This window comes from Sycon ciliatum, chromosome 1 (assembly GCF_964019385.1).
Source record: "Sycon ciliatum chromosome 1, ocSycCili1.1, whole genome shotgun sequence".
NCBI lineage: Eukaryota > Metazoa > Porifera > Calcarea > Leucosolenida > Sycettidae > Sycon > Sycon ciliatum.
Genome location: NC_088643.1, coordinates 64287895 through 64303021, shown reverse-complemented (window position 1 = coordinate 64303021; position 15127 = coordinate 64287895). Strand labels below are relative to the sequence as shown.

Genomic DNA, 15127 nt, shown 5'->3' with positions numbered 1-15127 from the left:
CACCAAAAACAGAGTCAGAAAGCCATGTACGCAATATCTCCAAATATAGATGCGCATGCGTATGTAATTATGATGGGACAGGGTGCGTTACCCCGCCCCGCTGTCGTGCACGGGTGATCCGTGCCTTGCAGGCATGGCATGCCACCACCGGTACGCGGTGCACCACGCCAGAAGCGCGCGAATAGTCATGGGCCCGGCCGGTACGCTGGGTAGGGCAAAGGCGTGGATCGTATGGGGTTGACCCCTGTGGGCATACCAGACAGACACCTTGAGTCTTGACTGTACACAGATACAATGCTAATGGCATGCACGCACCAGCACATGTGTCTGCTTGTACCGGTAGTACTTGCTTGCTGGCACTGCATCCTCTTGCCGGAGCTTGGCCTTCCATCACCAGTGGAGAGGACTTCTCGTTTAGTACGGTCCTGTTTTTTTTTCGGCTTTGCGAGTTCTCCCACTCCCAGGACTTGTTGCTTTGGTCCTTTCCATTTTAGGCCAGCGTCACTGTCCGCCGACGACCTTCATACACAACGAGGTAAGTAGGCTTGCGCCGGTGCTGTGGCTGTTTTTCCACAAGGACTTCAGTTGAGTAGGGTTTGTGGTAACATGGCTTCCATCGCGGATTTTGTTCAATACCACCAGACTACTGTATCTCGTTGGTGAAGCCACGGAGTAGACCTTGCTGAGCACGACTAATCCGATCACCAATTTTTAGACCTATTTTAAGTAACTCTACCACTCAACGTAACTATGGGCCGAGGAGTACGGAAAGAATACAGCAGGGTAAGTGTCAGCGTGTACCCATGCTTCAAAGGTATTGGCAGTTGTCTTCGAATTTTGTGCTGTTTACCTTTTGACTTGGTGCTTCGTGGAGTCATGTCTTACAATCCCCATGACCTACTTCCGCTTGGCCTGGCATTGGACGCCAAGTTTATATCCTTGACAAGTAGTTCCAACAGTAATGCAAGGTGCCGTTTTCGACGATTGTTTTCGAACCACTCAAACGTCTACACCCGAATTTTTGAGCTCAGCTCCTGGAAACAACACCCAGGGCTTGCCTGACATTTCAGTATGTCTTGAGCTGTGTTAGCTCTATCCGTGCGGTCCTTGAACATTTTTCATTGTACCTCATGTGTGCATTTTGCACGAATATACTAGTTATACTGTCCCAGTGGCAGTGGTACAGTTACGCTTGTGCCGATCCTTCCACAAGAGAAATGTGATGATAAGCGGACACCAACACTAGAATTAATCTGCACTGTCCTTCACTGCCCTCCACTTCAATACTGCGTCTCCTCTACTTGATAAGCGTGATCAAACCACGCCGTTCTTGCTTGCCATTTTTATCGTATATTTTGTACTACGCGGCGCCATCACTACGGTTTCATCAAAACCAACGTTTTCGTTTCAAACGTCTGCCTCTTCGCGCGATCTCTGCCTCTGGCATCGACAGGAGACAGCCCACGAAGATTGTCTGTGTGTGTGTTCCCTTCCTGTTCTCCCAACTGCGAAGAATAGTGAAGCGAATGGCACTTCCGTGACAGTTGGTATCAGCAGCAGCAGCATCCGTGCACTCGGGCAGTTTTGACGTAATGGCAACAACTGCCCTGCCTCGGTCGGCCAAGGGTCCTGTGTTCCGTGAGATTGCACACGAAGCGCTGGAGGCTCATGGGCACGAACGAGCCACAGTCAGTGCAGCTGTTTCGTATCTTCTTGTGTTTGCCTCTCTCCTCTTTGCACTAAGTGTGATTTGTTCAGTTGATCTCCAGTTGACCATGAATGGTGTTGTAAGGGCGTGTAGGTAGTTGTGATGTGTGGGTAGTTGTGATGTGTGGGTAGTTTGGATTGTTTGTGTGCTTAATCTGATGAGTGAAGACTCCTGCATGGCCCACCATAATTATATCGGAACTATAGAAGGTATATTCAGGTTGTACATTGCAAATTAATCCATTTTGTAAAAAATGACGGTTGTGTATTGTGATTGCAGCCCGGTTTCAAGATGTTGGAAATTTTGTGCGTTTCTGTTCTCAGGGACCAATGATAGCAGAATGCCGGGAGTCAGCAGGACCCTGGCCTGATTGTTTTGATCTCAACTACACACTGTACGTACATGTACATGCACAAAGTCTTGTTCATTCATGATGCTTTGCCTGCTATGCTACAGTTATGCTAGGTGACATAGGACCAAAGTATCACTCTGCATAATATTTCCAAAATTGGGCATTTGTTCTCCAATTGGCTAGAACTCTATTCGACAATTTGAACTGCCTGAGCAATAGCGAGGTTCCGGACAACGTAATTGATCTGGGGAAAGTCTTACGTACACTACATGCGGATCCGTATTCCGCCATACATAGTTTTTGAATCACGTAGCTGCCCTTGGCAACTCCAAACACGCCAGTGTACGACTTAGGGAGCGAGTCCTAAATTTACGGAGCACCTCCATTAGTAGAGCTCCATTTCCGTACCCTATGTAGACAACTTTCCGTAAATGGAGTGCAAACTCGCAAATTCTATGGTTTTCCCACCCACTTTCGTAAAGTTGCTCAACTTGTCTGACGTGTGAATGTTGTGAATGTCTAAATCAGCTATCTTTTGATCTTGGTTCCACAGGGATAGTCGTGATCCCGTTAAAACACACAATGCTGTTCAGCACCCTTCTCGTAGTTCCCCGATGTTGTCGACGCGGCAAGATCTCGCAATGGACTTTCCTGGCAAAGGCACTGATGGATTTTTAAAGACAGCAAAGGTTGGTTTCGTTGTGCATTCGTGCGTCATATCATTTGTCACCTCACAGATCCTATGCTTTCTGTTATGGGGTTAGATGAAGGTTGTGTTTGGTTGGTCATTTTCAGAATGTAAATGACAACCATTTCGGAATGGGAATTGGCGAGAATCACCTGACCAAACAAACGCGCCAGAATCAATTAGGAATCGCTTGACTTAACAATTCCATGTTGTTGTGGAACGGTGGCTCTCTTCTTCTTTTACCCGACTCTAGTTTCCTTGAGAGTCATAGTACTTCTGAGAGCAGGATTTGAGGCACTTGAACCTGTTGTTACATTGTTTGGCTCATGGCCACCATTGTCATTTTTGATTCCGGAATGAGAATGCTCATTCCAGCACGTGAGGTGGAATGATCATTCTCCAAAAAGAACCATTCTTAGCAATTCCCATTCAGGAATAGGACCAACCTAACGGAGGTTTTTGACCAAACAAATACCCAGTGAATGCCATAGTGGAATGTGACCAGCCAAACGCAGCCTAAAACCATAGCCAAGAGTACATAAACCAGAGTGTGCAACTGTGCATATCAGATCTGAATCAGCCCTGTTCGTGCACTACGTCACCCTGATGAGGTCTGCCAAGTCGCGACTTGCGCACAGCTCAAGTTTTCGTGTTTCATAGCCCGGAAATCAGCCAAGTTTGCTTGATTTTAGACGTCCTGTTTCAGGATTTCGGGTGTTTTTGTTTGACTGTGTATGCTGCGTACATCCACCGACAAGTAAATTCACCAGGCTGTCCGTATCAAAAAAACAAAATCAGGACAAACTCAGTGACCTGCACCACCGTGACTGGCTGTGCAACTTTTCACCGTACCTGTGGCTTACCATGCCGTCAGAAATGACGTACTGCACGAATTACGCTCCCACACTGACCATCCCGAGTTGCACACTCGGTGGTTTATGTACTCTTGCCATAGCCCATTGTGCATTGCCAATGAATACATGTGTGAGTATTGCATGTGAGTATGCTAGGATCAAGGATGCACTGCTTAAAACTACGTAATTGTGCAGAGAAAGCTTATTGACTTCGCTCGGAATATCTGAACATCTGTGTTCTATTATATTTTCGTCTGTTGTCGATGTCGCTGTTGATGATGAAACAGACTGAAAGTCGGTCAAACACTCCAAACGAAGGTGTCTTATAGGCTATTCAAACTACGTTACAATGCGCGTCACGTTTTGGAATACGACATACTGGCAGACGTTTTCATGCAGGTGCATTCACACAGGCACGTACACGCTGCTCGTACTGCTGTGCGTACAGCTTCTTTTGGACACAAACTGCTGGGAACGACGGAACGAAACTCGGTACAGTACAGGGTATGGATACGTCGTCTACGGGGGGTCTTTGGGTGCCAAACAGCCTCTCGATATTTTCAGCCATGGTTCGAGAAAGATCAAGGCGCGCGAGCTGTCAACCAGTGACTGCAGTGGTCGCATTTATGACTCGGTCGGTTAATTCCTAATGCTGCATTCTGTCACCTTCTGGCATAGCACGGGCAAAACCGAAGAAGACGCGACGAGAGATAGTATTTCCAAAAGACGTTCTTTGCCGTGCTGTTGTTTTTGTTCTACTGGAACGCATTGATGCTCTTGTGCGCATGTATGCGTATGTGATGTATTTAGTTTGCAGAGAAGCACAGCATGTGAAGCCACGTAGAGCGCTGCTCAACGTGGACTTATAGGGGCAGTGTACATGTAGATATAATTATAGCGCCATAAGTTATAACGGAATTCTGAGTGTAACACGTGTGAAAGTAAACAATTTGCAGTTGTGCGGCTTTATTATTCTCCCAATTTTGCCTAGTCTCATTGCGTGACCGTTCCTGTCTTTTTCTTCTTTTTTCCTGTGCAGGGTGCACTGCGAGATTGTCGGGATTCAGGTGCACCTGCACCTGCACCTTGGCCTAACTGTTTCGACCTAAACTACACCCTGTAAGTGTCATTGACAGAACAAGCCTGGAGTATAGCGAAGCCGGTCCATAGTGTGAACTCACCTATTATACCATATGTCAGCGCCTTTAAAGCCATGGCCTTATATTTGAAACACCGCTGCTTTCCTAGATATTTTAGATGCAAAATGACTCACCCACTACGCCATGCCATAAAAGTCAACGTCCACACAGAAATTTCAATCTAAATCTACCTGTTCACCCTTCCTGCGGGGCAGTTTGTTAGCGCAGTACTTATTCCTTCATTTTTGCAAAACATACTTCAAATGTCATTTCATTTATGAAGCCCATGGCTTTATAACTGAGGCTGGCTTTATAATCGAATATACCGCCATGGCGCCAGGTGCGGACATACGGTAATTACTAACTCTTTAGGCTGTCATCACACTACGTTGCAAATCGCTGCGTCTACATCCACGCAAGGAGTTTTTGGTTGGCTGCCATGATGATCCATGTACGGGTCGAACACGGGAGCAGAGGGGTATACAACTAGAACGGATGAACGTTTGTATCTCTCCCAGTCTTTTTCCAAGCGACCTTGTATGTGCATTTGAATTTTCAAATTTCTCCAAAAACGTGACCACCCTAAATGCGTCATAGGACAGGAAGAATCATTGTCCCACGAGGCCTGCACCCATAAGGGGGCTTTATGCATTTTATGGTCCGGTGTACATCCGTCACGTTATCCATGTGCTCATACAAAAGTAACAAATTAGCTCCCAATGCTGCCATAACAGCGACTTTCTTTTGTACAACACCTCAATGACGAATGTGTGTTGAGATATCATGAATTAACCGAATGAAAGTCCAAACTGCATGTGTATACATTGGAATGCGGGTAACACGGGCTTATTACGCAGCCAGTACGTGGAGAAATATGCACATTGCGACCACTGTAAGCAAATATGTACTGCAGATTGTTTTTGTTTGGATAGATCTCTACACACTTGTTGCTATCGGAGCGGTCCTCTGGTTTTCTATAGGGCAGCCCTTGTTCAGTTCGCTTGACGTTACATGTACCGATGAGCGGTTTACCACTTCGAAATCAGGGGTATGGGTATGTATATAATACAACCCAACAGTACGCTTGTACGTGAAATATAAACCGACATACAAACCGAGGCGAAGCCGAGGTTTGTATGATGGTTTATATTTCACGTACAAGCGTACTAGTGGGATGTATTATACTTATGCTGACCTTCATACAAACTGACAGTCAACTTCTTCCTGTTTCAGTTCGCAACTGCAGAAAACGACCATTGCAAATATGAGCTCAGGAGCTCACTTGAGGCTCGTCCGTGCTTTTCTCATCATGAAAATATTGAGAAAGTTTCAAGTCTGCGCAGTAGTGACCTGCAGAGCTTCGTGCTAAAAGTGGTCCAAATCCGAATTTTCTGGGGTGACGACCTTGGAGTAGACGCGCGCGCCAAAACAAGAAGTAAAACTCGCAAACATAGCTGCTAAGCACTCATTCCGTTTCTGTCACCGTTGTGGTCAGTTTGCGTTTTGCTGCTTCTACTTCTAGTACAATTCCTGTACTTTCTTTCGCAATGAGTGACGAGCTTCCCCAAAAACGAGTTTTTGGGTGTGTCACCTACGATGAGCAAACGGAGCTAATTGCTCAGGGTGTCCCCAAGAACACACGCTATTCTACTGAGTACTGGTTGCGAATACTTGATCCTGCGGGGAGGGGAGATGCAAGCCAAGTTGACGAAACACGACCTCCAATTCACCACCATTGACGGTCAGGAAGTCCTGCGACTTGCCACATCATTCGTTTCCAAGAACCACCAGCTGCAAGGTTCAGACTGGTCTTCTGCAGGCGTCATCCGCGGTGAGTTTCAGCTGTCGGCTATCAAGTGCTATCTATCCAAACTGCATCCTGACGAGAATCGTTTGTTCCAGCGAGCTTTGTCAGATGAGATGTCTGCTGCTGCCTATTGCTGGTTCATGAAAATGCCTCTTTCACACAATATCTTATCTGGCATTATGAAGCGCTTGTCCTCGGATGCTCTTTTGTCAATGCAGTATACTAATCACTGTGTTAGAGCAACATCAATTACCAACATGAAAAAATGTGGTGTGGATGATAGGAGAATTTGTTCTGTTTCTGGTCATCGCAATGATCAGTCTCTTACTGCTTATGATAGGCCCAACCTAACAGAGCCGTGCTCTATGGCTGAAGCTATTGATCTGAGATTGCCTGTAGCTGATAAATCAAACCATGCTGTGCAGTCATCCACACCCGCTGTCACTGTTCAGAGCCATTCATCTGCTGTTCAGAGCTCTGCTTCTGCCGTATCTCCTTATCTGAATGCTGCTTCCACAACCTTTAAGCACAGTTCTATTGTGTTCAATATTCACGCAGAGCGTGCTGTTGAGGCTCGCAAGAAACTGAAGCGCAAGCATCCTGCTGAATGATTATCTTTTTTTGCTGCTAGGCGCCTAGCTTCCTCTAAAGCTGATTTGCCTGTTGGCGTGTAGGCATGGTTATTCTGCTCATGAGATACAGGTCTACTCTCCATATAACGTAATCTCTGGGACCAAGCAAACATTATGTTATAATCGAGAGTTATGTTATGTAGAAAACCGTGTGTAAAATACAAGATGCACCTCAAAATGAAGGGTATTACAAGGCGGGTTCAACCGTGCAAACATATACACTGTACCACCATCGACATCAGATACCACCAATGCCGCAGAATATATGCACATAGGACTAAACTGGCTAACTACGACTACAGCTTGATTGTACCGCGCACGTGAATCTACGTTGTATCGAGAGTGTACACGTCGGGGACTGCGCTGTAGGGTGCGTTATGCCGAGGTTTACGTTATGTAGGACTAAACTGGCCTAAACTGCCTAGCTACAGCTACCGCTTGATCATACCGTGCACGTGAATTTATGTTGTATCGAGAGTGTGCACGTCGGGGACCGCCGTAGCGTGTGTTATGTCGAGGTTTATGTTATGTAGGATTATGTTGTGTAGAACAAATTTTGTATGGGAGTGATGTTTCGGCGCCGGATTTGATTTTTTTATGTACTAACGGGGTTTATGTACAAGCGAGAGTTGTTATATCGAGAGCAGACCTGTAATGTGATAATAATTCTTCTCAATCTCTAAAAAGGAGTTTGTATGGTGGTGGTCTATATGGGGTTTGTATGAGGTTTATATGCCCAGTATAAACCGCCAGCATGATGGGCAAGTTGACTGGAAGTTTGTATGAAAGGTCAGCATAAGCAGATATATCCAGGTTCGAAGACCTGGAATTGACCCCATTTTGTCCATGTTATGTGCTCATCTGCTTTTCCGGCAGAATCTGCCAGTTGTTTTTTCGAGCATACCCACGGGACCGGGGTTACTGCAGCCTGTGTCCTTTGTTTGAGGGGATGAACTGTGCCCACTTTTTCCAAACTTCAAGCTGCGTTCAATTTCTTTGCCGCCTCGCGTTTTATTCCTGACAATGCGTGTGTTTTTAATTCACTTTCTTGCCCTGTAGGCAAAGTGGTGAAAGTGGAAAGAATGCACACAATCCTGTTTCGCATCACTCCTTCAGTTCACCAATATCAACCGCCCCTGGCAATTCGGCATCGGAATTCTTGAGTAAACAAAGTTCTCCATTTGATTTCGATGATTTTCTAGCAACCTTGAAGGTGAGCCAGTGCATTGAATAAGCTGTTGAAGTCGTTAATCTCGTTAATTTACGTCGTGTGCACATTGTAGCTCCATAGAAGCGTGGGAAATGCCTAACTTGCTTGGGTGGAGGGGCGGAAGACCCCGTATGTCAAGTTTAAGTTCATGTCTCTGCGCTCCATTTTAATGTACTTCGCAAATTTGCACCATTCGCTTTTGCCCACAGACAACTCAAGAGATGGACAGGCAGAAAGGGAAAGTAAACAGAGGATAAAGGACGATATGAAGTCAGGTTTTCTCCTATAACATTTCATTTGATTCATCATCCCAGTTATCAAGGAGCATTATGACTAGTTGGCTTCAACACCAGAAGATGGCAGTGCACTTCAAACTTAGTCAAGAGGACTCATCCAAATAATGTGGTACTGTAAGACATGTATATATAACGAGGAAGCAAATCTAACGTTTTAACGGATGACATTTCTCCGTTATAATAAGATCCGTTGAGGCCGTACTGCTTCATATATGCTGTGTGTGGATATGGCAGAATACTGCAAGATCGTTAATATATCGTCTCGCTAACCTATGAATTTTGGACAATCGTTAAATTTGCGACTCGTTATAATAACATGTCTTACAGTATGGGCATTTGAATTTCAAGTCTCGAAAAATCTTCAGGCGAAATTGTAAAGGCGACATTTGGAGCGTACCCATACATCCTAGGGATCAGTGCAGCGTACACTTTGTGCAATGTACCAGCCCCCCCCCCCCCCCCCCCCCCCCTGCGTCATACAACACTAGTTATAAAAAAAAACTCTAGTTGACATCGTGACGTGCTCTGGACCTTCTTTCTGTTTTCATTTTATCCAGTGCAGCGTACACTTTGTGCAATGTACCAGCCCCCCCCCCCCCTGCGTCGTACAACACTAGTTGTAAAAACCTCTAGTTGACATCGTGACGTGCTCTGGACCTTTTTTTCTGTTTTTATTCATCTTATCCTGCAGCCCGAGGAGCCCGACAGTAGCCCCCAGGCTAATACCGGTAACACATCGCGCTTTAAACAGTTCTTCGACGATTCACATGGGACGCCGCCACCTCGTGGCCTCCGGCACGTTCATCCGTCTGCTGATCATCATAGCAAAGATGAACAACAGGCTATCATTCCACCATATCAAAGCGTGAGTTAGCTATTGTGTGTGTGTGTGTGTGTGCATATGTGTGCGTGCACCTGTGTTCGAGGCAGGGGTAAATGCAGTTGGATCCCAGGACGGATACCTTGACGCTGTCAATCTTTTTTTCTGCACATTGCCCTCCACACACTTACTGTGGTGTGGCGAGCCCAGAAGTTTGATTATTTCCAAGTTTATCGAGAGTGTGGACGGTTCAATAGCCAAATGAATCTTTTTTCCAAGATTCTCTCTCCCCTGTTCAGATAGAGACCCACATGACCAGTTTATGGCACAGGAAAGAAAAGAAAAAACCAAGCCATCTCTTTCTACAGCATCTCGCAAATAGAATTCACCAGACGAGTGTTCTTTGTTTTGTTTGGCTCTGTTCTGAGACTACTTTGCAGCTTGCCTTTGGTCGGTACTGGTTTGCTTCCGTTCAAGGCAAACGACACACCATGGCCCTTTTTGGTGCCTATCGTCTTTTGTCATTATAACCAGTGCTCTTGCTCGGTGCGGGGTGCATCTTAATTGTTGAAAGGCCATGCCTCTATGATGTGTGAATCTGTTTTTTGTGTGTTCCCATCGGCTGTGTTGATTCAGTGTCAAGCCAATGCAGCAGCACCTGGTCATCCAACGCACCTCTCCACGCAGCACCGCATGTACGAACTCCAACAGCATCAACAGTTACCGCGAAGAGGTCGCAAGGTGTCCAGCCGACGCCAAGCCCCCTCCAAACCCCTGTCACAGCAGCCATCCAATGGCAGTCCCGAAGTGCGCCACCCGTCTCCATGCAATCCCTTCGACTGTCACAACATAGATGACATCACCGAAGCAGATATGGCAGCAGCAACTGCTCGCTTTCTAACAATCAGAAAAGCAAGCGTGGCGTCTTCTTTAAATGAAACTAATACTACACGGGTAAGTTCGTTTTTGCTGACCAGCTACTAGTACATGTATCTGTATTGATTGTACAGTCGTCCCTCTCTAATCCGGCACCTTTTGCAACGGCGCTTTCTGCTGGATAAACAAGGGTGCTGGATTATCAAATCCTGCCCTCCAACCCGGCCCACCTGTTAACATATATGTTGGTGTTGTACGTCAAAACGTAGGGATTTTCTGTGTCAATCCAAGTACTTTGTGGAATGCATGTCTTTAACATACACTTGGGAATATCCTGTGCACTGGCATAGGATATTCCCAAGTGTATGTTACATGTGTTGTGTATAGGAGTGATTTGTGGCAGAAAATCGTTGCTGGAGGCGGAATTCAAGTGCCGGATTAAAGCGTAGAAAATGAACTGAAAAAATCCGTTTCGCCAGAAAGTGTGCTGGTTTGCAAGGGTGCTGGATAAACAAATGCCGGATTAGAGAGGGACGACTGTAATCACAAAGCCGGTAATAGTGATTCGAGCTGCATATTTGTATCTCTATATTTCATTCGCTTGTTGACATATGAGAAGCCCGGCTGCTATAACTGGTGTGGCCGGTCGTAGGAGTAGTTTTCGTCACGGCGAATTCAGCATCCTTGACGTATAGAGATGAAAGTAAACAGCAGACCGGGGGGCTGTGGACATGGTATGACCTCATTCTGTATGTGTCCTTCCCGCAATGTAGTGAGTAACCGTGACAAGTCTATATACTTGCCAAGGTCCAACTGAGAGGTGTAGATCTTTGCTTTCATCGTCAAATTTCCTCTTTAGCACCTTGTTGTAAAGCCCGATTCACAATACAACTTTCTGCGACGCGACACACGATTTGCGACAGTTGCGACAAGAAACTGCCTGTCGCAATTGAAGAAAACTTTTGCGACATGCGACACGCGACATACACAAATGGAGTACAGTTTCGACCCTGGGTGCACGTGCAGTGCACGTGCATAGTACTACTTGTGCATGAGGATGTCGCAAACATGAAGAATATTGTGAACCGTGTGTCGCTGTCGCAGCTCGTCGCATGTGTCGCAAGTCGCATGTCACGTCGCAGAAAGTTGTATTGTGAATCGGCCTTAACTGTTCGTTGAATGGTATCATTTCTATCTTCATATTATCTTCTTGTGTGTTTGGTGCAGCCAACAGAAGAAAGTCCAGTGGAGGCAACTCCTCCACCTGTAGACCGAGAACGACCTCGCTATAAGGTGAGGCTCTTTTCTCCCAAAAAATTGTTTGGTGTGAATCGTAATGGAAACAGCACATGTCGCCATGCAGTCAAATCTGTCCCAAGCTGTGATGATAGCTGCCTTCTTTCCGCAGTCTAACGTGTCGGCTGAAACAGCATTCGAGCTCGCTACAAAAGATGTAATGCCGAACTGGGGAAGGAGAACCTGACGTCCGTCATGGGGTTCCTTCCACATCTTGGGCGTAATCTCGGTTGGCGTACTTCTTTCAGAAACCCAAATTCTCTTTTACTGGCCTAGAAAGAAAATTAGTTTATGCAAGAGCCTGTGAAAGAGCTGACGTACTTATGTTTCTATTGCAAGACTGTAGTATGAAAATACAACAGCACCCAGGAGTGTGCAACTCTGCATACGGGTCCGCCGGTGAAAAATCACACCGCGTGTTCCAAGTAAGATCGGTACTGCGCAGAACGCACATATAGGCCAGCATTCACGTGGTCCGAATATCTGCAATGATCTTGTTGAGCACTCACGTCCACTCCGTGGGTTTCTATCAGGTAGTGCTACTTACACTGAATGCTAAAACATACTAGGAACCTGCAGCGGGAACTCTACACCGCGTGATGTGGTTTTCTCCGTTGACGGACCCCATCGAAAGGGTATCCAGCGTTGCGCACTCTTGGTAGCTTATGTCCTCTTGACAGGATGGAGTTAAGTGATGTTGGTTCTCAGGTCCCAAGAAGCGTAAGTGTAATAACGAACTGGTGTCCTCACTCCTGCTTTCTCTCTTATTGCGATAGGCTCAGCAACAATCATCGAACCCATCGCGGTGGTCTCCCAGTACTGCTGCATCGGCAAACGCTGCCAATGCTACGTCCGCTGGTCCATCAGCGCCACCCTCTAACATGGCCACAGCAGCATTACTTCAGGCTAGGCTGCTTGCACAGCAGCGCGCCGCATCCTCCGGAATCTTTCCCGGAGGGCAAGTCACTCAGCTGGTGCGACCGCCAATGCCAGTCTACCAAGCTGGAGTTCAGGGTGGCTTGCCACTTCAATCTGCAGCTCTCCTCTCACAGTTTGTATGGCTCAATGTTCTATGACCAAACCTTGCCATGTCTTCTCTCTTAAAGTCTCCAGACACCCTGTTGTCTGCTAAACTGTCTTAAAACCGTCTTTTGTACATCTTGTGTACCGCCTTCAATGCCAGTCATATGCTCTCATTTCTAGCATTGAAAATCTCTGTATTATTCAGCCAGCCAAGTTGTGGCTGCATCACTACATTTCTTCTGCATTCTCCTTGATGCATCCTCATGATCTGGAACAGTCCCATTGCACGCGATCCGCTACTTCCACACCTCATCTACGGAGTTATTTTTCAGAAAGAAGGCATAGTTTCTTAGACGACTTACCCTTTTCTAGCTTATTTTCACAGCAGCCATACATACCTCTGTTACTTTAGTCTTGTTTACTCCCCATGTTACCCGCCAAGGCCGTTTTTTACTCAGTCTGTTGCCATATCATCAGCCTTTGTACTCGTCCCCCGTTGTTGTCCTCGCTGCCAAGTAGGTTGATTATGCATCTCTCTCTTTCTGTTCCTTTGAATCCACATGCGGCGTGTGGTGTCAGCTTCCACTTACTCTGTACTTTTCGTTGCTGACCTTTTACAACTCTTTACTTTCTTGTAGATTGATCTCTGTGAGCGCTTTCTTGAATTATGTTTACTTTCAAATACATAATACCTTGTGATTGTATTCTCTTTCCATTCTTTCCTAGGGTTTCTAGCCAGCATGCATCTAATGTCTTTTTTAGCGCTCCTCAGCGCATCAACTCTTTCTTGATATACATAATCATACTGGTATGTCCTAAAGTTAAAGGTTCCTCTACATCGTCTTGCTTTTCTTGTCCTCTGTTGGTGTGACAGTCTGCTGGTAGTCTCTCTCTCTCTCTCTCTCTCTCTCTCTCTCTCTCTCTCTCTCTCTCTCTCTCTCTCTCTCTCTCTCTCTCTCTCTCTCTCTCTCTCTCTCTCTCTCTCTCTCTCTTGCTCGCTCTCTACTGCGTTGTGGTTAGCCCATCAGGGCCCAATCACATGTGCACAGGGGTTCCGCTTTGGAGACGAAGTTCTGCGGCATGCAGCCAGGTTTGTGCCTCTCCAGCGGAGAGCCACGTGTGTATCAGGCTTCTAGCCGGGGGGGGGGGGGGGGGGGGGCAGCACCTCGTACTCAGAAGGCCAATTCACAATACAACTTTTTCCGGTGAGCTGCGACACACGGTTCACAATCTTTTGGTATTTGCGACATCCCTTGGCCCAACTAAAGGCCGGTTCACAATACAACTTTCTGTCCCTCCAGGAATCCGCGGACAGAAGTTGAAATTCTGCGGCACAAATCGCTACATTATGCGGCGGATAGCGTGAATTCTGCGGCAATACTGCGGTATTTCTGCGGCGCTGCAGCGGCGAAAAGACATGGCTATATGCTATGTACAAGTATCAATAAAAAATTTAGTGGTCGAAAACACACGATAGGCTCAATACAGTAACGAAGAAAACTGGTACACTTGCTGTACTGTCCATTGCACCTGCACACCAAATGGCCTGGGTTTCTGTGTAAAATTGCAAAACTCCCTCGTCTTTGAATGCGACAAAATAGCGACAGGACACTGCACTGTGCATGAATATGAAGCGCGTGCTCGCATTGCCCCCAATCCGTGATTTTTCACGATTCTGCGGTGAAAACTGTGAATTCCGCGGGATATTAAAAAAAAATGAATTCCGCGGATTTTACCGCGGCCGCGGATTCCTGGAGGGACAGAACTTTCTGCGACGCGATTGGCGACAGTTGCGACAAGAAACTGCCTGTCGCAGAAGTTGAAGAAAGTTTTGCGACATGCGACATACACAATGGAGTACAGTTTCGACTCTGGGTGCATGTGTATAGTACTACTACCGTAAAAGTCCGTAAATATGTACGTATTTACTTTCGAATTTAGTGACCACACCCGTACTAACTTTCGGGCGGGTACTGACTTTCGGGCACGAACTAACTTTCGGACCTGACTTGCGTGTAGTGGAGAAGTCATTTTCATGTCGATGTACATGCTACGTGCTGCATGTGCGCACCGTACCGGTACTTATTTCGGGCAGTATGTTTATCGGGCTTGACTTGACTTCAACAGACAGAGCCTAAAGAATGAAGGGGGTATTTCTTTCGGGCAGGTACTTATTTACGGACTTTTATGGTAGTGCATAAGGATGTCGCAAACATGAAAAAGCCTGATTGTGAACCGTGTGTCGCTGTCGCAGGTGTCGCAACAGTAGGATCGTCGGATTCAAAAAAGCCGTCTAAATGTCGCACGTCGCTTCGCAAGGAGTTGTATTGTGAATCGGCCTTAAGGGCATGTTCGATTGGTCAGGATCGGGATCAGGATCCAGATCTCAGATCCGTCGGATCCTTCAGATTCAACTGAACACTTTA

At 46.4% G+C, this 15127-nt stretch overlaps 1 protein-coding gene across 1 annotated transcript; it reads left to right on the top strand.

The window, feature by feature from the left end:
• The first annotated feature begins 335 nt into the window (after positions 1-335).
• LOC135804838 (uncharacterized) lies at positions 336-13546 on the top strand. Its single transcript, XM_065318798.1, has 10 exons — positions 336-535; positions 643-783; positions 2032-2102; positions 2614-2749; positions 4642-4721; positions 8240-8393; positions 9378-9551; positions 10143-10460; positions 11610-11675; positions 12455-13546. The coding sequence occupies exons 2-10, from the start codon at positions 751-753 to the stop codon at positions 12752-12754; spliced, it is 1332 nt and encodes a 443-aa protein (XP_065174870.1). The 5' UTR covers positions 336-535; positions 643-750; the 3' UTR covers positions 12755-13546.
• Positions 13547-15127: the final 1581 nt, after the last annotated feature.

Coding starts and splice junctions, on each gene's coding strand:
- LOC135804838 (XM_065318798.1), top strand. CDS start 751: ATGGGCCGAGGAGTACGGAAAGAATACAGCAGG. Junction 10,461..11,609: donor ATGAAACTAATACTACACGG/GTAAGTTCGTTT, acceptor TGTTTGGTGCAG/CCAACAGAAGAAAGTCCAGT. Junction 11,676..12,454: donor GAGAACGACCTCGCTATAAG/GTGAGGCTCTTT, acceptor TTATTGCGATAG/GCTCAGCAACAATCATCGAA.